The 22590-nt window shown below is 44.3% G+C and overlaps 3 protein-coding genes across 9 annotated transcripts in view; 1 reads left to right on the top strand and 2 right to left on the bottom strand.

Annotated features, from left to right (window-relative positions):
- The window catches only part of abi1a (abl-interactor 1a), a 44557-nt gene extending 36640 nt beyond the window's left edge, over positions 1-7917 (bottom strand). For all 7 annotated transcript variants that reach the window (XM_070986185.1, XM_070986180.1, XM_070986182.1 and 4 more), the window contains exon 1: positions 7728-7917. In XM_070986185.1, coding sequence (XP_070842286.1) covers positions 7728-7844 — 117 coding nt within the window. In that variant the 5' untranslated portion in view covers positions 7845-7917. The remainder of the gene's footprint in view (positions 1-7727) is intronic.
- Positions 7918-9146: 1229 nt separating this feature from the next.
- Positions 9147-16083, top strand: acbd5a (acyl-CoA binding domain containing 5a). Its single transcript, XM_070986187.1, has 13 exons — positions 9147-9250; positions 9562-9688; positions 10017-10137; positions 10604-10676; positions 10787-10904; positions 11353-11592; positions 11678-11842; positions 12331-12425; positions 12513-12738; positions 13327-13529; positions 14381-14440; positions 14519-14628; positions 14718-16083. The coding sequence occupies exons 2-13, from the start codon at positions 9592-9594 to the stop codon at positions 14728-14730; spliced, it is 1521 nt and encodes a 506-aa protein (XP_070842288.1). The 5' UTR covers positions 9147-9250; positions 9562-9591; the 3' UTR covers positions 14731-16083.
- A 181-nt stretch (positions 16084-16264) lies between these two features.
- mastl (microtubule associated serine/threonine kinase-like) lies at positions 16265-22534 on the bottom strand. Its single transcript, XM_070986004.1, has 12 exons — positions 22235-22534; positions 22019-22156; positions 21789-21928; positions 21594-21682; positions 21393-21499; positions 21130-21289; positions 20829-20980; positions 19584-20615; positions 19196-19337; positions 18192-18305; positions 17915-18016; positions 16265-17641 (listed from the first exon to the last, which is right to left on the bottom strand). The coding sequence occupies exons 1-12, from the start codon at positions 22400-22402 to the stop codon at positions 17484-17486; spliced, it is 2502 nt and encodes an 833-aa protein (XP_070842105.1). The 5' UTR covers positions 22403-22534; the 3' UTR covers positions 16265-17483.
- Positions 22535-22590: the final 56 nt, after the last annotated feature.

The raw sequence follows: 22590 nt of genomic DNA, 5'->3' as shown, positions 1-22590 counted from the left end.
CTTCTCATTGGGATTGTAATGCAATAATATTAAACTGCATAATTAGCTTGGTTTCGTCAATACCTTGCAGCTGTAGCGCACAGGCAAACAGCACCATTGATGCTTCAGCGCACAGACACTGAGCAGTGATGTGTGAAGAAAAACAACTTTAGATCCTGCAGGTCTCATTCAAGGTTCTCCATGTTTCCACCCAAAGCACAACATGTGATGTTTCTTGATGCCTGCAACTGGTACGTTTTTAGGATGTGTCCAATCCGCTTTCATAGTCAGGGAGTTTATGGTGTATGCTGCATGAATGCTCGCTCTGTGCTCCAAGGAGGAGATGAAGATGAAGCGAGAGGAGGCGCGGCTTCATATAAGATGAGGAAAACAAATGTTCCTCATACAACTGCAATCCTGTCTCATGTCTGCATGAGCAGCGTTTCTCTAAAACACACGGTGAAATAACCCAACTCTTTACTAATTCATAACTCCACTGGTTGCAAACAGAAGCCGAGCGTATGTGAGCTCATGAGAGAACGACTGTGCTTCTCATTTGATTCATTACCTCAGTAAACGGTTTCCTAATGAGTTTCTGCTCCCATTCGTTAGTTTCAATACAGCAAGATGTTCATTTTGCAAATTATTCTCCCATTTAGAGTAAAAGAGACTACAAAACAGGATATGCTTTAGAGCATGGCTACTTTGTGATTGACAGGTTCACTACAGGTTCAGGTTGTCAGTCGGATCCAATCAGGATTGAGGTGAGCAGCGCATATGCTCCCAAGCATGGTGTCTAGATACGGTGACCTCTGACTCCCAAAAACCAACATGGTGACGGCCATGATGCCAAACTCAAGGCTTCAAACAAAAGTCCACAAACTAATCTGACACTTGACTGCACTGGCACGGGCGGCGTCTCAGAGCCGTCTACTCCCGTCTCGTCCATGGTTCACGCCTCAGAGGTCAACCGTCCAAAAATCCTAAAACTAACCACGTTTGTTGTTCAATTACTCAAGAATATTTACTCCCGCTGACATTCATCATCAGGGAGAACCCAGCAGGAGTACAAAAAGGTAAATAACAGCACCGGAGAGCTGAGCATAGTATACCACAGCAGGAGTGAGGTGAGGCGAGCTCCCAGAGAGCTGCAGCGCTCCTGGGGCACTTTATCTCATATTTCTGAGCTGAGTAACGACTGAAAGAGACTCCACAATATCCAGGCAGTAGTAGACAGGCTGTCAGCACCTCAGCTGGTTTAAAAAGGGAGTACAGAGGAATGCACAGTGTGTGTGTGTGTGTGTGTGTGTGTGTGTGTGTGTGTGTGTGTGTGTGTGTGTGTGTGTGTGTGTGTGTGTGCAATGAAATCATAGCTGAGAGCTGAGGCAAGCTGGATAATCAAACAAGCACTAGAACACAGCAAAAACACAAGGCTACAGTCGCGATGTTGGTCAGAGAAAAGTTAAAAATTCTCCAAAACCTTGTTGAATGATTGACAGAAAATGCTGTGCGTGAGCTTGTATGTTTGGCAGGATGAAGGGAGTGGCTGTCAGGAGAAAGGGTTTGTCCCCTGGGCTGTTTTTGAAGCTCGGAAGCACTGAACTGGTTAAATCCATTTCACTCCGTCGCTCATCCAGTCTGGTCAGATAACGACCAACAACCGCCACCGAAGTGCAATTAATGCCTTTTTGAGCAAGCTGCAGCGCTGCTTCAGCATCAGGGCCCGCCAGCCACGGTGGGACGGAAAGGTCCGGACTTCCTCCCCGAGGACAGAAACCGCTCACCCTCCCAGAAGCCCGAGGAAATGGACGAAATGAGTCGTCCTCCCGACGTGACTCACAGAAGATCTCGGGAAGTGAGAGAAAACACCTAAATCAAAGCTGGAGCATGACACACACCTCTTCACGCTGGGATTCAGACAGAGTTCAATAACATGTTTGCACTGAATGTTCAAACGTGTACGAACATTCAACAATAAAACAACACTAAACGTCGTCTCGGCTGCGCGATCTGCCAGCGCATTCGCACAGCTGACAAGCACATTTGCATTTATGTGCTCGCACTTGTCCGGAGGGGAAACGCTCTCGGAAGGAAAACCTTTCAGGAATGTTTGGAATTCTGCAACAAACCGTGCTTCAAACTTTCAAGTGTTGCTGAAGAGCTCGAGTGTCGGGGACGCACGGAGGGATAAAAAAACAAACATGCAGTGAAGGGAAGCAGCGAGGAGTTACTCCTCGACTGTGAACTGGGCGGCGGAGAGGAGAAACAGATTCAGCTCTTGACAAACTCCCAGCGCCTCGGCAGGAGCGGCACCCACGGAGAAGGCGGTGCAGCCGCGAGCTGAGCGGGCGTAAATCCGCCTGGAAGGTCACGGAGCTCACGCGGCACTTTGCTGCATGTGATGTATCGATCGGCGAATACTGCAGACTTGAACAGGGTGTGGATCAGAGAGGTGGCGGCGGCAGGTTGTTCTATCGATGCTGCTGTCTGACAGCAACGAGGTGGAGCCGGCGAATATGAGATTACAAGAAAGACGCGTCCAGGATCTGGCTGAGTGTTACTCAGTCGGCCCAGCGTTGGTGGCTAAAACACCAGCAAGTGAAGAAGAATGTGTCACTTTCTATTACTGCGACTTCATGATGCAAATCTGATCTGACACGCTGAGGACAAAGTTCACGGTCCCGCCATGACAGAGAAATCCCAGTATTTGTCATTCTGGGTGTTATTCCTCTTATTTTTGTCCATTATGATTACTGGTCATCATGGGTAATCTTTTACTCACCAGCTCTGTCTAAAGCTGTGCGATGCAACCGTTCTGTGTCACATTCACTGTCCTCCATGTTTGTTTGCGTTGCCTTCATGCAAAACCTCCTGCCTGCATCCGTGCAGAAGAATGCAAAGCCGCTGTGGCAGGTAACCAGGCTGAATTTTCTCTTTAACTTACAGATGCTGGACTAGCGCTCGCACACTCCAAGCTGAGCTAAATTCAAGTTCAATTTAAAGGACGAAGGCATGAAACGTGCGTGAGATCTCGTCAACGTGGGGAAAGCTTTGACACTTTTAAATGTGAAACTGCGAGAAAGCAACAGAGGCCACCTGAGGAGACAGACAGGTAGTGAAAGTGACACTGGGACGTGTTGAGAGTAAAGAAAACCTGCAGACTTATCAGCTTCAATGGCTCTTTGAGCGAAGTCTCAGCTCTTTTAGAAAAACTCAGAAGTACGCTAGGTGAATTCCTGATTCCTCCTCCTCCGCCGGGGCAGATGGAGGCTGACTGAGAGGCCATAAGGTCTACCTGACCTTGAAGAACTGCCAGCGCACAATTAAAAATTCCTTCAGTGTGGCAGCGAAGAGACACAAAGGGGAAGTCTGCACATGGAGGGAACTCATTAACCTTTCTGGAGTGACTTGTTAATTGGCTCATCCTGGCAGAAAGTTGCTGCTCTGCACCTGAAACAACACACTTCACTGCTAAACATCTCAGAAGATCTGAATAAACAGGTGAAAAAAGGACTAAATGCTGTGCGAATGTTCGAGAGTCGGGAACAATCATCAGTGTGCTCCCGATTTGCCGAAACTCCTACACTCCAACCAGCATGTGACAGATCAGCCCGACAGCGTGGAGCAGAGCAGGCCGGCCGGCTGAGGGGGAGGAGTGACAGGTGGTCAGAAAGGATGAATGAGCCCGGCTGGTAGGCTGAGAGCCGCTAGGCCTCTCCATGCTGGGAGAAAAACCAGGCCACTCCGCAGAGAGGGAGAAAGAAGGACAAGAAACGAGGACTCGGAGAAACCCAGAGAGACAGAGCTGCGTTTAAAAAAGAGGAGTGTTTGCCACCTGCTCTTTTCCAGGAGAGACACTCAGGAAGCCAGCAAAGGACAGGCACGCCAAGGTTAGAAGACCGGGACACGAAGAGGACGTCCCACTTTCCCAGGCGTCAGGCTACCTGCACTGATCCTGACAGCCCACATCTCAAACCCGCGGTCCAAACTGGAAGCACCGGCGGGCATCATGCTGGCTCAGCAGGCGCCGTCACATGACCTGCGCTTGCAACACTGGTTCTGATCGGGCTCATGACCTCTTGGTTTGCCACACATTTTGCTTCCATTTCCCTATTCCTCATTTCTGTTTCCTCCCTGAATCCCTGATAATGAAACCAACATCAGAACCGTGTCAGCAGCATGTTCCGCAAACGGGGCTAAAATTAACCGCACGCCAAAATAAGAGTCATTATCATTCTGGAAGTGAAGCAACCTGAAAGTAAATTCTTCCATCCTTTAAGCCCACTTCTGTGTTTAAAAGTGCCTCAAAGCAGCTACACAATAATCTTATTAATGAAGAACTCAGTTTGGACACGATTTGGCCGATAAGTCGACAGCGTGGAGATTTTTAAATGAGGTTTTGTGCTTTTCAGAGCAGCGAGCTGAACTGCAGCGAGCAGTTAACCTGCAGATTACTGAATCAGTTCATTGTTTTGTTAATTAAATGTTTAAAAAGTTTAAAAAGTCAAACTTTTTGAATTCTCAGACGCCTTGGTGACATCTTCACGGTGCTGCTTTAGTTCGACCATCAGCACAAAACCTAAATATATATTTAACTATAAGAGGCTGCGCATTTTCACACCGCTGACCAAACTGCTGATCAATTTTCAAAATAGTCGTCGATGTATTTTGGGTTTTATAACATCAAACGCAGCCTGAACACGAATAACAGACCTGTAGTATTTACTGTGTTCAACCAATCAGCCGACAGGCCGTTCAGGGTGTCCTGCCAACACGGCCAGGTGGCCCACTCTGCATACAGTGCAGGCGTCCTTGTCAGAGGTTAAACCAACACACATCAACAGAGAAAAAAAAAAAAAAAGACAGGGGGCCAAACAGATTTCAGGCGTGGTTGTTTTCTGCCTGTAAATAACTTTGATAAACAGGAAACTATGCAAACGCGAAAGCCCAGATTAGATGAGATTAATCCCAGTAATGTCTTAATGTGAAAGGGTGTTTTTCTGCCTCCATTCTTAAGCCACTTCCTGACGCAGAGAGAGGGCATTTCCAGAGAGTCAGCAGGGCAAACAGGAAGCATTACTCTGACCTGTCAGTGTGTCATATGGTCACACACACACACACACACACACACACACACACACACACACACACACACACACACACACACACACACACACACACACACACACACACACACACACACCAGTCAAAGCAAAAGTCCCCGTCAAGTTGAGAAAGTGGGGCAGTGATCTGTCCTCGGCCCACAGACGTTTCGCCATCTGCCTCGGCCCGCCGAGCTGCACCGCCGTCCACAACGCCAAAGCCTCCATGACAGGAGCGGAGAGGGAGAGCCGAGGGATGGAAAGGCGAGGGAGGAGCGGCGAAAGGACGAGCTGATTCAAGCTGAGGCATGTTGACGTGTGCGTGGTGCACACTTATAAATGTGTGTGTGTGTGCGTGTGTGTGTGTGTGTGTGTGTGTGTGTGTGTGCCTCTATCTGCAGCAGACAGAGGGGGCTTATGAAAAGTGCACCGTTAGTCTGACACTCGCCTCGCACAGAGCGAGCGCCGTGTGCTGAAAAGCTTAAAATCCTGCTTTTTTTTTTTACGTCAGCGCTTTAAACAAGGTGCTCCTCTGCAGCAAATCGGTTAGACACACCAAGCAGAACTTTTCGGGGGGGTTTTAGCTAAAGTTAGAAGCACATTTACATCAAACGCCGTCCGCTGGCTTGTCGGCGTCATCCATGCGCACTGAGCTCTCTGTCCACCGCCACGTGAAAATCACATCTGAGGCTTTTTTACATCTCATTAAGTTTGGCTCTCAGTGGAGGTTTTCAGTCCCATGATGATCTAACTGCCATTTTTGGAGCCTCTGGGCACCAAATTCTTCTGTTTGTGCGACAGTGGTCACATTTAGAGATTAAATCCGCCTCTCAGGCTACACCTTGACACCCATCGCCGGCACGTCATCAAACGCGCTTTCAATCGTCCGTTTCACAAAGCTGCTCTTCCATTTTCAGCCCTTGTCCCTGTCAAGACCAAAGACACTTACGGTAAGTTGTTCTGGACAAACTGTGGGCAGATGTGGGGAATGAAGTCAGCAGTGGGCTTCAAAACAAGGGCTGAGCAGCAAAGTAGCAAAGCTCAAATTGTGTCTAAGAGAATAACTTCAGAACATCAAGAACAGCTAAAAATCTGATGAGATATTCAGCACCGATTCTGCTTTTATGACAGATCAGTGTTGTGTCATCGTGGGAAACCAGAATCCATGACCAGGAAACTCCTGCATTCAGACACCTCACCATATCTGACCTATCATGACAAAGAACTGCCTAAAAAGCCTCGTCTCGCTTTCGAAAGAGGCGGGAAAGTCAAAGATGGCATCCCTCTCATTGGGCTGCGTTCGCCTGAGAGCTCCGGCTGGGCGAGCCAAAGCGTTGAGGAGGAGGACGAGGAAGAAAACTAAATTACAGGGAGTCCTTGGGGAGTACAGCTGGAGCGGACACACCCTCTGTAGCTGATATGGTGGGCTGCTGAGAAATGTTTTCTCACCGCCGCCACTGTTTGTCTGTCACTTCATCTGCTCTCCAAACTCTGTTTTTAAGCCGTGACTTACCACATTTGTCACTGTGCTGAAATTAAAAGAAGTCAAAGCCATCTGTGGTCACTGTGACCTATATTAAAACGAGCATGCTGACTAGAGAGGCTCCACTCTGATGGTGATTTCACACGGGGGGGCTTTCAGAGCATCACTCCATCGAGAAGAAGACGAACCTAAACCTGAACTGGAGGATGGACGTGAAGCCAAATACAGGCCAGCAGAGATTAAGCAAGCTCTGCTCCCATGAATAAGTTCAGGGGGAGAAAAATCAATACCTCCAACCTTTATTGACCAACTAACATTGCTTTACATTCCTCCCTCAGTCTCACAGCCTGGCTGCAAGCCCAGCTGGGTTACCCAAAATCTCACCACTAAGTCTCAACCTAGCCAAAATAAGCCGCCATCCATGCATATATTATGCTTTTACATGACATTATAACTTGTTTAATGGTTAGAAAACACATGCAGCAACAGTAAAAGCAATGCACAGGCATTATAGCATCTGCTATAATAGCAGTGAGTGCCTTTAAGTCTATAATGTAGACCTCCACTGTAATACTCCTGCAGCATCCCAATGGGGGCTTAAACTGTTTTTGTGGTATTAAATGGTGCGTTTAATGACCTCATGGAATGTAATGGACTGTTATGTTACTATAATATTCATACAGACTTATAGTTTAGAAGGACATATAGTTTCACACTTAAATAGTTTTATATTTTAGGCAGCATTAGTTCAAGCCAACAAACTGCAACAACTTTTTTGTTTCAGTCTTTAAACGAATTTAAATCATTTTTAACCGCTTAAACTTGTTCCGAGCTGCTGTGAAACACACAGGCCTCCCTATCAGCAGCGAGAGTGGAAGCAGTTTTGAAGCGACCCAGTGTAATAATCCAAAAAAGTAGACACACCCTCTGTGTAAACGGAATAAATGTGATCGATGGTCTGAACAGATCAGCGCTCACTAAATGTCCCACCGCGGTCAAAGCACCCGTCAATAAACTGTTATCACGGCTCCGAGCTTCGGCTCCGAGCTTCATTTCATAACCCACTTTCTTTATCCACACATTTCCTGTCCCAACAACCATTCAATCCCGAGCGGGTCGCGACAAAAGGAGCTGGAACATAACGCGGTGGCGAACTCACTTACCTGGACATAATTGTTCTCGCAGTAGTCTGCTACTCTGGTCAGGTTTTGGTAACTCTCTACAAGCGCTCTTTTGCCGGCCGGAATCTCTTCCTCTAACAACATTTGTAGCTCTGCCATCTTACATCTCTCCGCAGAGCCTCCCTTCCCTCTGCCTTCCCTTAGATTGAAACAGCCACCAGCTCAGCTCTGCCCCGAAAAAAAAAAAAAAAAAAAAAAAAAAAATCCTCAGCCTGCTATTGTGGGATTCCTGTCCTCGCTGCTGGCGTAGCGTCAAGCCGAAGATCGTCTATGCTGTGAAAGAGGAGTCACTCAATTGTTTTAAACCAGGGACGAGTGTTTAGTTTGCATACAAGGCGTCAACAGCAGTATTACGTGTTAACACTTGTGTTACTCCACAGCACATTTCACCATTAAATTATTCTATTATCATATTTGTATTGTCTCGTAATATTTATGCGTGTATCATGATATTTCCTAGTTTTTATTTTATTATTGTATATTTGATTTTAATGTATGCCAAATCTTCTTCCACAGAAAATTGTAAGTTTTGTCTCAGTGTGTTTTGAACATATAGTTACTGTGAACATTTGTCTTTAAACATACTCATATTGCAACAAATATTCATATTCTATGAATATTCACAGTATGAAATAATGGTTGATACTATGGTATAGAAAGAAACAATATAATGAAAATGTCAGTATTGATTAATATTCTATGAATACTCACATTATGAAATAATGATTGATACTATGGTATAGAAAGAAACAATATAATGAATATGTCAGTATTGATTAATTTTTTAACGTGCATAAAATTTTAAAGAAAAAAATATGAATAGTAACAGAAAAGGCTAAGTCACCAGGGGTCTTATGTAAGTCCATGTATTTCATTATTTAGGCCTATGCCTCCTCATACAAACTCAAACCTATTAAAGTACGTTTTCTTCTTCTTTTCTCAGATATACATGTTAATTAACAAAACCCTGCCTCTTTTTTGGTCTGCATTGACATCTTTAAATTTGCAACTACTGATTATTCTTTTTATGACTGATCAATCTGGCAATACGCGTGGTACTCGAAAATAAATACACAGTGAGAGTTCTTCGTTTTCTCTCCCGTCTGCCTATCACCCTTCCAACTGAAGAAAAACATGGATACTGACTAGAGCATGATGGTACGTGTAGTTTTACCCTGAACAGTAGTTAACGTGGATATCTTATTTATGTGAGATGACATCGGAAAATCACAACATTTGCCTCGCTTCACCTATTATACTTTTCTGGTTTATTCGGCACTCCTTTTCAGTTTCTTCGCTTTCAGGTCTGGAAACTACATTGCCACTACAGAGATTTAGTACACGCTAAGGATTGTGGAGCTTGTGGGAAATAGCGATATCCGATAGAAAACTACAAATCCCAGAGTGCACCCTAGAGCTCAACCTTATCACACCGTTCATGGCGTCTGGTGGAGGGATAAAGACAGGTCGCCTTCCGACAAACAGATAGGCCGTTGACTTCAGCGGTAAGTGTCATCGGTTTTGAGCTTTTCTGTCCAGATTTTGGAAGTTTAGATTGTATATATCTAAAATATTAAGGTCGTTAGAAGTGTGTCGCATACTAGATATGTGTCCTAGATACACAATCTCCTCCTACCGGTGGCCATAACACACTGAAGCTACAGTAACTTACAAGTTTAGCTAGTCGCATTGTCGCCATAGCTTAATGTTGTGATCAAGCACTAGCACAAATGCTACTGTAGAAGTCCGCTTTTAGCATGTTTTTATAAGCGCTCCTCGTGCTGCAGCGGTTTGTAAATGTACAGCCTGTCTGCAGGTTGTGTGTTGACTGTCTCAGTGTGACACCATGGAGGTGGAGAGTGTAACGGCGGAGAATGAGAGGCGTTTGACCCAGCTGAGGTTCGATGCCGCGGTCAAAGTGATCAAGAGTTTACCCCCCGATGGTGAGTAGCCACCCCGGTCTGCAGCCTGCGTTCAGGGCGGTTTTTAACCAGTTCACCGCAGGGTTCACACAGATAACAGCTATGAGACTTAAATGCGGTGCGACAGCTTGGTCTGCCTTAGATCTTGCGCGATTTAAAAGGCATAATCCACTTTACTGACAGTGTACAGACACTAGCATAACAGTCACTCATGGAAGTCTGTGTTTTCTCAGCCTTGGCAGACATGTAAGAGATGGGAAACAGCTAGAAAAGTACTCAGAAAGAAGACATTTAGCGCATTATCAGTGCAAGATGTCCTCTTTGTAATCACACTTTTGTTTCCCCTAAGGTCCCTTTCAGCCGTCCAATGACATGATGCTCAAATTCTACAGCTACTACAAGCAAGCCACTGTGGGAGCGTGCAATATACCCCGGCCTGGCTTCTGGGATGCAGTCGGCAAAGCAAAATGGTAATGACAAAGGGAGATGTGTCAGTTCAGGGGACGGCTTCAATGTGCTCAGTTACCTTATCCATTCACTGAGTGGTGGACGTTGCTCAACATGTTGCTTTTTGCCCACTTTGACCTCACTGTGATAAGCAAGACTGAGTAAAAAGCGTCTGTCTCGTCTCAGGGCGTGTAAGGTAATCTCTGGACTTTCAGACGCTGGGAATGTAACCTCTCACCCGCATTACTGAATGGTTTTTCTCATGTTCCCATTAGCCTGGTGGGGCATTTGGCTAGTTTAGCCAGCAAACTGTTAGTGAGCCTTTGACCCACAGCTTCCAAAGAACGCACTGACCACAAATAAACTGGTCATATTGACTGATATGAAAACTGGCACAGGTGCCTCAGACTTCTTACACCATGCAGGGGTTTGCTTTTTATTTGTTTAAGTGATACAATAATGCATTTCTTGTTTAATTGAATCATTCAGGGATGCGTGGAATTCTCTTGGAGATATGCCAAAAGAAGAAGCAATGGCTGCCTATGTTGATGAAATGAAGCTGGTATGTTTCTCCATTGAAGCTACAGACGATATGTCAGTTGCATTGATCTTTTACTGTTTATGGATTCGAGTGAAGCCTCTCCATCATTTGTTGCTGTGCTGGATGTGCAGATCCTGGAGGGGATGCCCATGACGGACGAGGTGGAGGAGCTCTTGCGCGTCCTCGGCCCGTTCTATGAGCTCATTGAGGAGAAGAAAAAGATCTCTCAGATATCGGACCTGAGCACAGGTGGGTGTTATTCACCAGCTGCAGCTCTTCCACCTTTGACTGTGTTTGTTTGCGATGTCTGGAGCACCTCATGGAGCTTAACCTTATGATTTGCCTCCTGTCCGATGCTCAGCCCGTTTGACATTGTTTGCTAGGCAGCTGGAAGGCAAGTACATATCTGTGTAAATAATTGATTCTGGTGACATAGTTTAGTAATTGTCTGGTGTTGTTGTTTAGATGCTTTTAGTGCTTGTTAGTGGTCATGACATGCTTGCTGAATTAGTGGTACAGAACATGTAGTTTACAACTGTTAAGGTTCATTTTGCTTTCAGAAATAAACTCTTTCAATAAATCTCTTTTTCTGTTTGAGTTAAACTTAGATCTACTCAACCTCATGTAAAGAAATTCCAACTAACCGTATTTATGAAGAAAACATGTTTGTGATGTGCAAATTGTTTTTGCTGCACAGGTTTTGGTACGATGCTGAATACAGCATCGTCAAAGAGTGTCGCAAAGAGCATCATCAGAACGATGGAGATGAACGGCACTCTGGACAATGGTCCAGTCAGGCTCAAATCAAAGGAAGTGAGGGAAAGGCCAGAGGAGGAGGAGGAGGAGCAGGAGGATGGGGAGGAAGAAGAAGAAGAAGAGGGGGAGGAGGAGGAGGAGGAAGAAGAAGAAGATGTGGTGATAAGGGAAGTCAAGAAAGGTAATGAAATTATAAAAACTGTGCCAGAAAATATTGTTTGGGAAAACAAAAACATTTAGTCGACATCTTTGTGATGTTATTTCAGACAAGAAATCAGCAGCTTCACAGCCAAAGACGGTTGCAGCCAGGAGGCACAGAGCCAATGGTAAAGTGGCTAACGGGGTCACACATCTGACCAATGGGAGCCATTCCAGGGCTGCCCTGAACAGTGAGGACTCCCAGGAGCCTCTGCTCAACGGTCACCACGCAGGTGAGGAGCGCTGGCCCTCATGACGGCACGTTTAGCATCAAATGTTTGAAAATGGTCCCAGAGGCCTCTGCTCTCACCTCACCCACGGCCGCGCTCGTGCATCAGCGCACCATGTGATCAGATAATCTGCTAAGCTTCATTCCTCATTTAATCCTGCTTCAACCATGAAAAGCACTTTGGAACTTTGTCTTGAAAAGAGCTGAAGAAGTACCACTTATCATTATTATTATTATTATTAGCATTATTGTTCCCTGAGCTGTGGCAGACACTGAATCTCAGCACTCAGCTGATCCTGGCACAGTTTTATGGACTGAAGCTGTTGAAATGGCACATAACACCCCCAAATTAAGCAAATTCCTCCACAACACTCTTATTACAACCTTGATTCCAAAAAGCTGTGACTGTAAAATGTAAAAAAAACAGAATGCAAATGAACGGGACTAGTCTGAGTCTTTGTCCCCTTTTTGTGCCTTTTGTCCTGATCTCAGATCCCAGTGTAGATGTGTCTGGTCCCAGTCACCTGGCCAGTGATTCAGACAGCGAAGTCTACTGTGATTCTGTGGACCAGTTCGGCCAGGAAGAGGCAAGAACCACTTAAATCTTCTCCTTTAGTACAGTGGTTTTAGCTCTTGGTCCATGATTGATTCATTTGAACGTGCTTCCTCTCCAGAACTCGGAGCATAACTGCTCTCTGGACGACCTGGATGAAGAGGAGAACCACGTTCTGCCTCCATTAGACGAGCCGCAGGTAACGCATGAGCCCCGGGGGGACGCTCATGGTCCACCTCAGGCCATCAGGTGTGGAGGGGAAGATGGCGAGAACGGTGGAACGATTTCACACAGAGAGAGACTGAAGCCAGGCATGCCAGACAGCTCTTTGACCAGAAGAGGAAGAGGTAGGGCTGTCTTTGTATTTACACTCCAGGGACCAAGGTTTGATGTGTTTTTGTAGTCTGAAGAGGGCAACTGTATAGGCAGCTGCACTCCAAATGCTATTTTTCTGAACCGTTTATGCCTTTAATCTTACAAACAAAATCTGTATGTGGCTTTAAACCATCTACATCTATTTTGCACCTGCAAGGCAACAAGGAGCAGTGGAAATCTGATATTTCATTCTTGGCAGACATTTCAGTGCCAACAGTCTTTTCTTCCACCTGGTCTTTCAGCGTAGCAGGAAGTGATTTGACTCGAGAGAACTTGTTGATCAGGATTCTTGCAGTATAAATTAGTGGTTGTGCTTCATGCACCTTTTTGTCCCACACTGTCAAATAGGACTGAAACATTTGATCAATTTCACGGATTTGTTGAAATAATCTGCAACTTCTTTGAGAATCTGTTAATCGTTTTCAAGCAGAAATGCAAAACCGCCTCCAATTTCAGCCTCTCAAATGTGAAGGTTTGCTGCTTTTCTTTGTCATGTATGATAGTAAACTGAACGGGCACTGAATCAAATGTGCCTTTTGTTAACGTGCTAACGTTTTCAGGCTCCAGGTCTTCAGGCCACGGCTCTGGATCTTTGGTGCCCACGCACAGTGCTGGAGGTGGAGACAGGGGCCGCTGGGGAGGAGCGGTAACACCTGGAGGGAGCCTGAACGAGCAGATCGTCGTTGCGTTGGCCAGACTGCAGGAGGACATGCAGAGCGTCTTGGAGAGGCTGCACACCCTGGAGGCTCTCACTGCTAGCCAGGTCAGACCAGTCTGTCCTCTCATTCAGTCCCTCCAGAAAGACGAGAAACACGAAAGGAATCATGGTCCTGAAAACAGCATATTTGTTAATCCCACTTGGGACTAGAACTGCTCGGTTATGGTAAAAATCATGACGATTATTTTGCATTTATTGAGCTTCAAGAAAACTTTTTTAATGGTGGATTTCAACTGAACATAATGCATTTTTTGTTTGGTTTATAAAATATGAGGAGGATTGCTGAAATGTGACTCTCTCGTCCTTTTTGGTCTCTCCAAGCAACACATCAAAATCCAAACGGCAGCCATTTAGAATAGAGGAACAGTGCTGAACAGCGTGCAGCTCAGAGGCAGTCCACTGCAGAAGCATGGATAATTTTAGAGTCAGCATTTATAGTAGATGAAGGGCTGAATGAATGATCGCTCTCTTGGCTGGGATAATTATGCTTCATGATTTGTTCTTCATGAAAATGCTTCTTGTTGTTTTTATAAAATGTTAGCTCATGTTAGAAATGCAAAAGTAATTTTATTTCTGCCAAAACAAGTTGTAACTTTAATGTAGAGGAGGGTTATTATCATGTTTTTGACTCAGTGTGGTGTGATCAGACTCAGTGTGTGTGAAGGTCGTTCTGTCTGCAGCCTGTGACTGACGTGGTGGTTAGACAGTAAACTGTGTAAAAATTAACACAGATCCAGTTCAGCTCTGATTTCAGTGTGAGGAGGCTTTGAAGGACAGAAGATAAGGGCTGTGCACTTTGTACTTTTCAACTTTCATGTGTTGATGCCCTAGTTTTTCCTTTGACAAAAAGTTTATGGACTTTATTTATTTACTTATTTATTTCTTACACTCTGCAGGCGAGATCAATGTCTCTGTCTCCAACTTATGCATCGCACCCCGTGAATAAGAGGAGTCAGGTAATTTTAGCCACAGTTTAATTTGAAATAATGCTCATTGTTACGGCTGGAATTAACTTCATTTATTTTACGTGCTAGAAGCCGTCCTGGTGGCCCTTTGACATTTCCCCGACCAGTTTGGCCTTTGCTCTCATATGGCCATTTGTGGTACAGTGGCTCATTCGCCTGTTCCTGCAGAGGAGGAGAAGGTATAATGTGACACCAAAACATCAACTTATCTGCACTCATTTTCATGCAATACCCAATTTAACTCCTTCATTTTCTCCCTTTTTCGTAGAAGAATCAACTGAACCTGCCCTCGCGTGAACACCCGTAGGCAAAGACGACAAAGAAGAGTCCTCTAATTGTCTTCGGTTTGGGTTGCTAATGGCTGTAACTCCCCCCCCCCCCCCCGCTTCGACCCACAGCCCAGTAATTTGCTTTTGCACTATGAAGAAGGCTCCTAGAGTGATGAACGAGAGGACGATACCTCTCAAATGTGTTGTACTGCAGATGTGGAATCGAATAGATACATGAATGTATGGGCTGGCAGCCTGTTCTGACACCACTGTACTGCAACCTTTTTCTCTGTAAGAAACAGTTTGTGTTGAGAGGGGGGAACTGTTGGGATGTCGTCAGTCTGTTTATAAAACAACTAGAAGAGCTTCTCGATTATTTCCATAACTAGGATTTGTTGCACAAGAAATGGGCAAAATGCTTAATTTTCACCATTCACTTTCATTAGTCGCCCAAGCAATGCTGCTATGATACAATATTGTAATAAATGTAATAGTTTAGAAGGGAGGATTGAATGTAATAATATATTCATGTGTGAGATTCATTTAAATTCTGAGAATAAGTTAATATTTACTGCTTTTAGTAACAGTTACAATGAAGGCATCGCAGGCCAGATTTCAGCTGTTTCAGTGAGGTTTATGTTTAAAGTGACTGCTAAATGCCATGTGTAGGCTAGACGAGGTTCTTATTCAATTCAATATTCCTTGATCACATGTCCTACCGCATATCAGTCTCAGTGCTTTACATCAAAGTGGTCTGATCCTTCGTTGTTTTTCGACTAGAAGAAGTGCCTCAACATCACAAGGTACATTCATGCTCTAGATGGCATTTTGATTTCTTACATTTGCGTATTGTAGCATAACCGTTCCAGTGCTGGACCAAATAATCATTAGTCATACTACCTAGTGAGCCATGTGGTGGTCCGCTATCAGATTATTAATGCATAACTCCTGTCGCTGTCTGTGTTGTTTACGCGGTCACGTTTTTCTATATTGTATAATTTTAATGTGATGTGATAATGTTTGTATGAATATTGTGGAAAGATTTTGTGTGACTGACAGTAATCCTGAATTGTTTGCAAAGCAGTGAGATCTATACAAATTGTATAAAATAGCTGTACAGTTCAGATTAAAATGCAGTATTTTAATTGCATTCCCATGAATTATTAATATAGAATACTATATCATATTTACAGAGGTTTGCATCTGCAATAGCACTAATCTTTCCAGAGCCATTATGTTTTAATAAAAAAGTACAGGTCGACCTTTCTACTGAAATGTACTAAGGCTTTCTCACCCTCTCTGCCTGTGGATAGAGTGGTGTCTGCATGTGATAATCTAAGCCTCAAATAAAGTTTTCATAAAGCATTTCAATTTGTCCAGATTATCTCAAATAAAATGACTGCTAGCACATTCATGTCAGTCTGGTACATAGGCTAACGTTACGCGCTATAGCTAGCAGACTAGAGCTGCACAGGGCTGGGACAGAGCAACTGGCTAAAAGATAGGCCCAAACATTACCAAAACCACAAATAAAAAACAAAGAAACAAGTTCTTTATATATTTTAATGTTTGTATTAATCAAAAAGAAAAAGGAAAGCCGTTTGTACAGAGCCATGCTAATTGTTTACAGTATTTCACTAAGCTAGCTAGCTAGCTAGCTAACCAGTTCATGGCTGTAGCTTCATAGTAAACAGTAAAGTGGTTATCAATTTTCTCTTCTAAGTCTTGATAAGAAAATTAGTAGCTACCCAAAATATCAAGTTATACTTTTAACTTTCAAAATTAAAGATTTACTGTCTGCTAATTGTTTACGGTCTTTTGCTAAGCTAGCTAGCTAGGTAGCTAACCAATTCATGGCAAGCTATTCCTTGAACCTGCAAATTAAAGATTCACATTTTATCTGCACTTTGTCTTCAGATGTTTGATAGCTTAGCAAAAAAGGCACAAAGTACAATTACAAACAGATTTTATTTGTATTTTACTTTTTCCTTAGAGTGAACAAGATAAAACGTTCGCAGGGAGCCTGTTGAACTTATCTAAAACTAACAGTAGTGTGGAAGGTAGACAGGAGACGTCACATAAAGACGACCAATACAAATCACATAAAAGCAAAAAAACAGTCCCGTTTGAATACGATGTACCTACTCATGTCTTAAAACAGCACTAAATGATATTAACAAGATTTACACATAAAATACATGATTCATTAATATATTAGCATGTCTTTCTTGTAGCCCTCCCATTGCCCACCCAGTCTACTAACAGCAGGTGAACGTGACAATGATGAACAGTGCAGCAAAAAACGGAGCATGTCGACATTGGAAATCAACATCAGGCAGTAACAAATGTACACAAACTTAGTTATTTTGTGTTTGATCAATATAACAGAAGTAAAAGCCTGCTACAAAGGTAACACAGTAGTAAAGTGTATTTTGCAGAGGAGAATTTAAGAGACATATCTGCAGAGAGTGTTAATACAAAGCTTTAAAAGAAGTTTATTTTCTACAATACTTAACTACAGTAACTGACCAGTCAAAGGATTCTGCTTCTTTCAGTCTCTTATGACCAGTGATTGCACATTGGTAAAATGTTTTTGTAAAAAATATCGCAACCTCAAACCATCTGAATCCACATCATCACTGTGTTTTCAGTTGTTTAATGGATCTGATGTCTGGAGCGTTTCACACTGAAAGCAAGTGCTTCATCAACAGCCAAAATGTGTGGACTGCTACTGTGATAGGACGCCTGACTGTTCGTGTTTTCAGCTATAGGCTGAAGCCAGACACGGCGATGTGCTGAGCGTTGTTTCTTGCCTCAAAGTACGAGGTGTCGGTTTCATCCTCCGGCTGAGGTATGAAAGGCATCGGCTGGTTCTGCAGGTTGTCCCAGTCCAGGCCCTCAAACAGCGGGTGACACTTGAGCTCTGGTGGATGTTCAGAGAAAATGATCAGAATGTACTTCCCATTTTGTTTTATCAGGTGTCCTACCATTAGATTTACTTCCAGGGTGTTGAAACTAAGGCAAATATTAGCATTTTATTATAAGGTAATTATGATTACAGCCACTTCAAAAAGGCTAAATCCTGAAATTTTTAACCACAGAAACACATAATTTTCAGACTTTTATTGGATAAAATTCATCAAGGTCTGAGGACTAACAATATTTTCAATTCTGAAAAATAAAAAGTGATCGTCACCCTTTAGACCAGCTCGTTTTGTCATGTCCATCGTCAGGAGGATTTCAATCGCATTTCTTGAGTTTACAGACAGTTCCTCCTCCTCCTCAGGCCAGGGGATATCTGAAATTGTTAAAGCGTTGATGGTCAGGTGGTAAAAGAAGCAGTGAAAGTGTGTCATTAACACAGGCATGTTGATGTTAGGCATGTTGATCACCATACAGGCTTTATGCCAGTGCCGTATTTTAGAGTATTTTACGCTTTAGTGGTTGCTCCTATAAAAGAAAACCAAACCCACCTCTGTTGAGAATATTCTGGAAGACCAGCTGAGGCGTCTCGTCGTTGAACGGCGGCACACCTGTGAGGAACTCGAAAAGACACACACCTAACGCCCACCAATCCACCATGACATCTGGATGGGGGCGAAGAAAAGTTACATGTCAAACAGCTGCTGGCTTCAAACACGACCCCTTTCCCTGTGACCCCTGTTAGAGTGTCCACTAATTGTGCTGCGGTGGCGGAAGCAGGGACTGAGTTAGAGGATGGAGGATGGAGGGGTTCGGCTTGTCACATTCCTTCAACTCAATAATGAAGAAGGATCATTAGAAATTTACTTTAATATTTGTGCCTAGCATTATAGTTTTAAGGAAGTAGTTTTGCCTCTGCAAGAATTTAAAGTCACAATTCTCATAACCATCTATTATTGAGCTAAGAAAAGAGCTTAAGAGTCGATGAATAAGGACTGCCACCCACATTCAAAGAGCTGACAGGCAATGTTGCCCTCAGCATATTAACACTAGAATGAATAACAGCATGTCAGATCAACAGGTTATTATTAGATGACATTTTGCATGTCAGCTGCTAAAAGTGAAACATAAAGCCAGTCCCACAGCACACTGACTATGTGCCAGGATCACTCCAATCCGCAGATTTTAAGAGCAGAATAACCATTTTAACCAGTTAAAAGCACATCAGCATCAACAAATCTGATTGCCCAACTGTTAACAACAGTGTTAGTTTAATTTAAAGTGCTGCGCCCTTCCCTCTGATCAGGCCCGCAGTTTATTCACCAGTCCAAGGGGCAGAAGCGGAACCAGTGGGGGAAGGAAATGGGGGAAGAATCAGCTCATTTCGTATTAGCAGGCTGGGTGATCATGCGAGCTCGCTTGCAAAAACAGCAATAGCATCATAAACTTACCACACTGACAACAGCCTGAAACTCAAAGAGAACGCCTGTCACAAAGGCTATAATGTCAACCAGTCAATGTCAATACCATGAGGCTGTGTTGGGCTTTTTCTCACCATGTGGTTTTCCCAACAGAAGCTCTGGAGCCAAATAGTCAGGAGTTCCTAAAATGGGTGCACCCTCAACAGGCAGCGCCCCCCTTCTGACACTCTTTGGAGTCCTGAAAGGGGTGTGAGAGGTCGACATGGGCTGAGGGGTCTGATGGGAGAGGGAAACAAAGGGAAACATGAAGAATGGCAAAACGACGCAAGACAAAAGAGTAATGGAATAATGAATGACATGAAATCCAGTTTGTGTCAAATGCAATGCAATTTAATAGCCTAGCTCTAGCTAGCCTGCACTTACTACTACTAGCTACTTTGAATAAGGAGTTCTACAGCTGGACAGTTTATTTTGGCTCCGTTTAAGAAGAATTACACTGAAACAGTGTCACTGTATAGTCACCTGATAGAGAGAGCTGCTGGAGCTGGGTCTCTTCTGCACTGGTGTCATTGTGCCAGATGCAGAGTGATTAGCAGCTGTTGCGGAGAGCTCCATGGCCTCGATAGACCCGATGCTAAGCCGGGACACTCCCGACACGTTGGAGCGGTTAATGGAGCTACAGTAGCTACGGAAGGCGACGACATTTCGCAGCTTGGGGAACAAGGGGGGTGGTGCAACGCTGCAGGCCAGATCAGGGAGCTGGTTAAGGAAGGAACACTGAGATTCAGCTTTATGACCAAAGTTAGCAAGTGTGGGTTTTTCAGTGATGGATGAGTCTTTGTTTTCCTCCTGCTCCTCAGATGATGCTGAATCTCTGTGTTCAGAGCTCTTTTTTGGCTTGAATGACGCAGGGCTGCAAACAGTGGGAGACGTTTCGTGCATGGACCCTTCAGAGTCGAGGCTCAAGCTCCTGCAGATGTCACTGTTCCCAGCGAGCGGTGAGGTGAAACTCGTTCGTGACAAGTCTTTGGCTCCGTCTTCAAACACGTCCTCTGCTGGCTCTTCCAGTTCACAAAACAGACTTTTGGCCACAGCAATGGGACTGGAGCGCTTTGGGACCCGGTCTTCGGCTGACCCGATCCCCTTTGTGGAGGCCGCAAAGTCACTTATTTGGATGGTGGAAAATGTTCCAGTCAGGCCAGTGCGGAAACCCGCGCTCTCTTCTGGAACCTCATAGCATCTCGTGTAGTGTGCGTTACTCTTCTTCGCTTGGATCTCTAAGGGCTCGGGGCTCCTCTCAATATCCGAAAACGTTCTCTTTCCAGATGAGGCTGAAGGACAAAAACCACGGCGAGCTGTGGAAACAGACTCCGGTTTGTTGGCTGGAGGCTTTTCTTCTTCTACATCTTCTGGATGTGACTCCACACACAGACTGCCGGGGGACTTCGCAGAGAAGCCAAAGGTGCCGGCTGTTGTGGGCGCACAGTCCTGTTCGGGCCCTCTGGACTCAGAACGGCCTCTCCCCTTCTGTTTATTAGTATGTTCATTTTCTTTCTGAAGGAGGATAAAATAAAAATAAATTAATGTCACAGCAAGGAGCAAACAGTTTATGAGCTTCAATTTCAATTAATTAAGATTAAAGTCAATCAAATTCTAAATCTTTCTTCATTTTACCAACAGAAACTTTGTGCTCACAGACGCATTACATTAAATGACTAAATTAAGATTTGGGACACCCATCAAAATCATATGTTTACAGCCACTGACCTCCTCACACTCCCACAGTGGACTGACGCCGCCCTCAGTGTCGGTGGTGGTGCTGCCTGCACTCATCGTCTCGAACCTCCTCCTGGTCTTCAGCAGAGTGGGAGTCAGATTTTTCGCCAGGTTGTGAGGACTGAACGCAATGTTGTTCGGTCCTGTGGGGACAACACAGTTAATGCATCTGAAGGACATTTTCATTGCCAAGATCTCACCAGCAGGCACTAACAGTCCCTGCACAGTCAAGAGGTTAATGAATGAAAAATAGACATGCCAAGAGCACATCTTGACATCGACCGTGACGTACCCGTTTTCCAAGGGTAGCAAGTGGGAGAGGACAGATGATCTTTTATCTTCATCAAGGGAGAACCAAGAGAGTTATTCTTCTGTTTTATTTTGCCACAGGACATGGGACTGGACACAGCAGACGCACTGTGGTGACGCTTGCCCTCCCCTGCAGGTGTATTCTGTGTTTTCAAATGACAAAATAAAGAGTCATTATGCAACACAGACTGTGTGAAGCATGCAAATAGGACATCGCTCCATGCAAAATAATAGACATCCACTCACAAATCCAAGGGAGCTGATTAAGGAGAGGACTTGACCCGGGGTGCGGAAGTAACCTTTTTTCGGTTTAGCCAAGGATGGCGTCGTGAGGATATCCATAAGACTCAGCTCTGACGGAGCACAGAGATATAATTAATAACATGTTTCTAACATTACGAGTGGTGATGCTCAATTTTTCAGTGGCAAGCTGATAGGAGTTCATACCTCTGTCAAGCTTCACTTTAGAAAGACCGAAGTCTGTTAGTTTGATGTGTCCTTCGTTGGATATAAGCATGTTGTCTGGTTTCAAGTCCCTAAAGAGTTTGAATTCAGGTAAATGACAGGTCACACAGTAAACCTCAGCAAAGATTAACCAATCAGCGTTACTGTATTCACATTTAAAGAAATAGCATCAAGTACCTGTGGATTATACCATGACGATGCAGGTAGTCCAAAGCCAGCGCAACCTCTGAAATGTATTTAATAGACATATCCTGGTCGAAATATCCGTACATGTGAAGCAGAGATTTGACATCTCCACCAATCAGGTATTCCATCACCTGTAAGCAGGATGAAAATAAAGATTTAACAGCAGCTATACAAATAATAGATTCACAAAGTGCAAATGTGTGTTGTGCAGTTTGTGTTACCAGATAGATCTTGGTGGCTGTCTGAAGGGAGTAAAACAGGTGAACCACGAAGGGGCTTTTGCTCAAAGCAAGCGCATCTCTCTCCGCCTTCATCTGGCCCGTCATATTTTTATCAACCATGTTCGCTTTCTTCATCACCTAAGATTTAAAAAAGCAAGTATTTTAAACTGTGTCACATTCAGTGATTCAAAGCTGTCATAGATCAAACCGACTCACCTTAATGGCATATAATCGCACATTGCACTTCTTCCGTGCAAGGTAGACCTTGCCAAAAGCACCGCGGCTGATGGGCTTCAATACGATGAAATCCTCGATTGAAGGCGGTTTAGGAATAGCCACCGATACTTCCTTTATACTGGAATCGTGCTTTTCATCTGCATCCATGTTATTACTAGTTTTAAAGTATGGAACTGGGTCGTGCCTGTAACATCCAGCTAGCTCAGGATTAACACTTGCATGATAAAACAACAATCTGGTTTGTTTTGAAAATTTGAATCGTACTGCGCTTTCGCGGGGTCCTCTGACGTCCGTTCCGTGCCTGCCTGTTTAAAAAGGAAAAAGTGCTCTTAGTG

The sequence above is a fragment of the Chaetodon trifascialis genome, chromosome 18 (genome assembly GCF_039877785.1).
Source record: "Chaetodon trifascialis isolate fChaTrf1 chromosome 18, fChaTrf1.hap1, whole genome shotgun sequence".
Taxonomy (NCBI): Eukaryota; Metazoa; Chordata; class Actinopteri; order Chaetodontiformes; family Chaetodontidae; genus Chaetodon; species Chaetodon trifascialis.
This window is presented reverse-complemented; position numbering and strand designations above follow the sequence as displayed.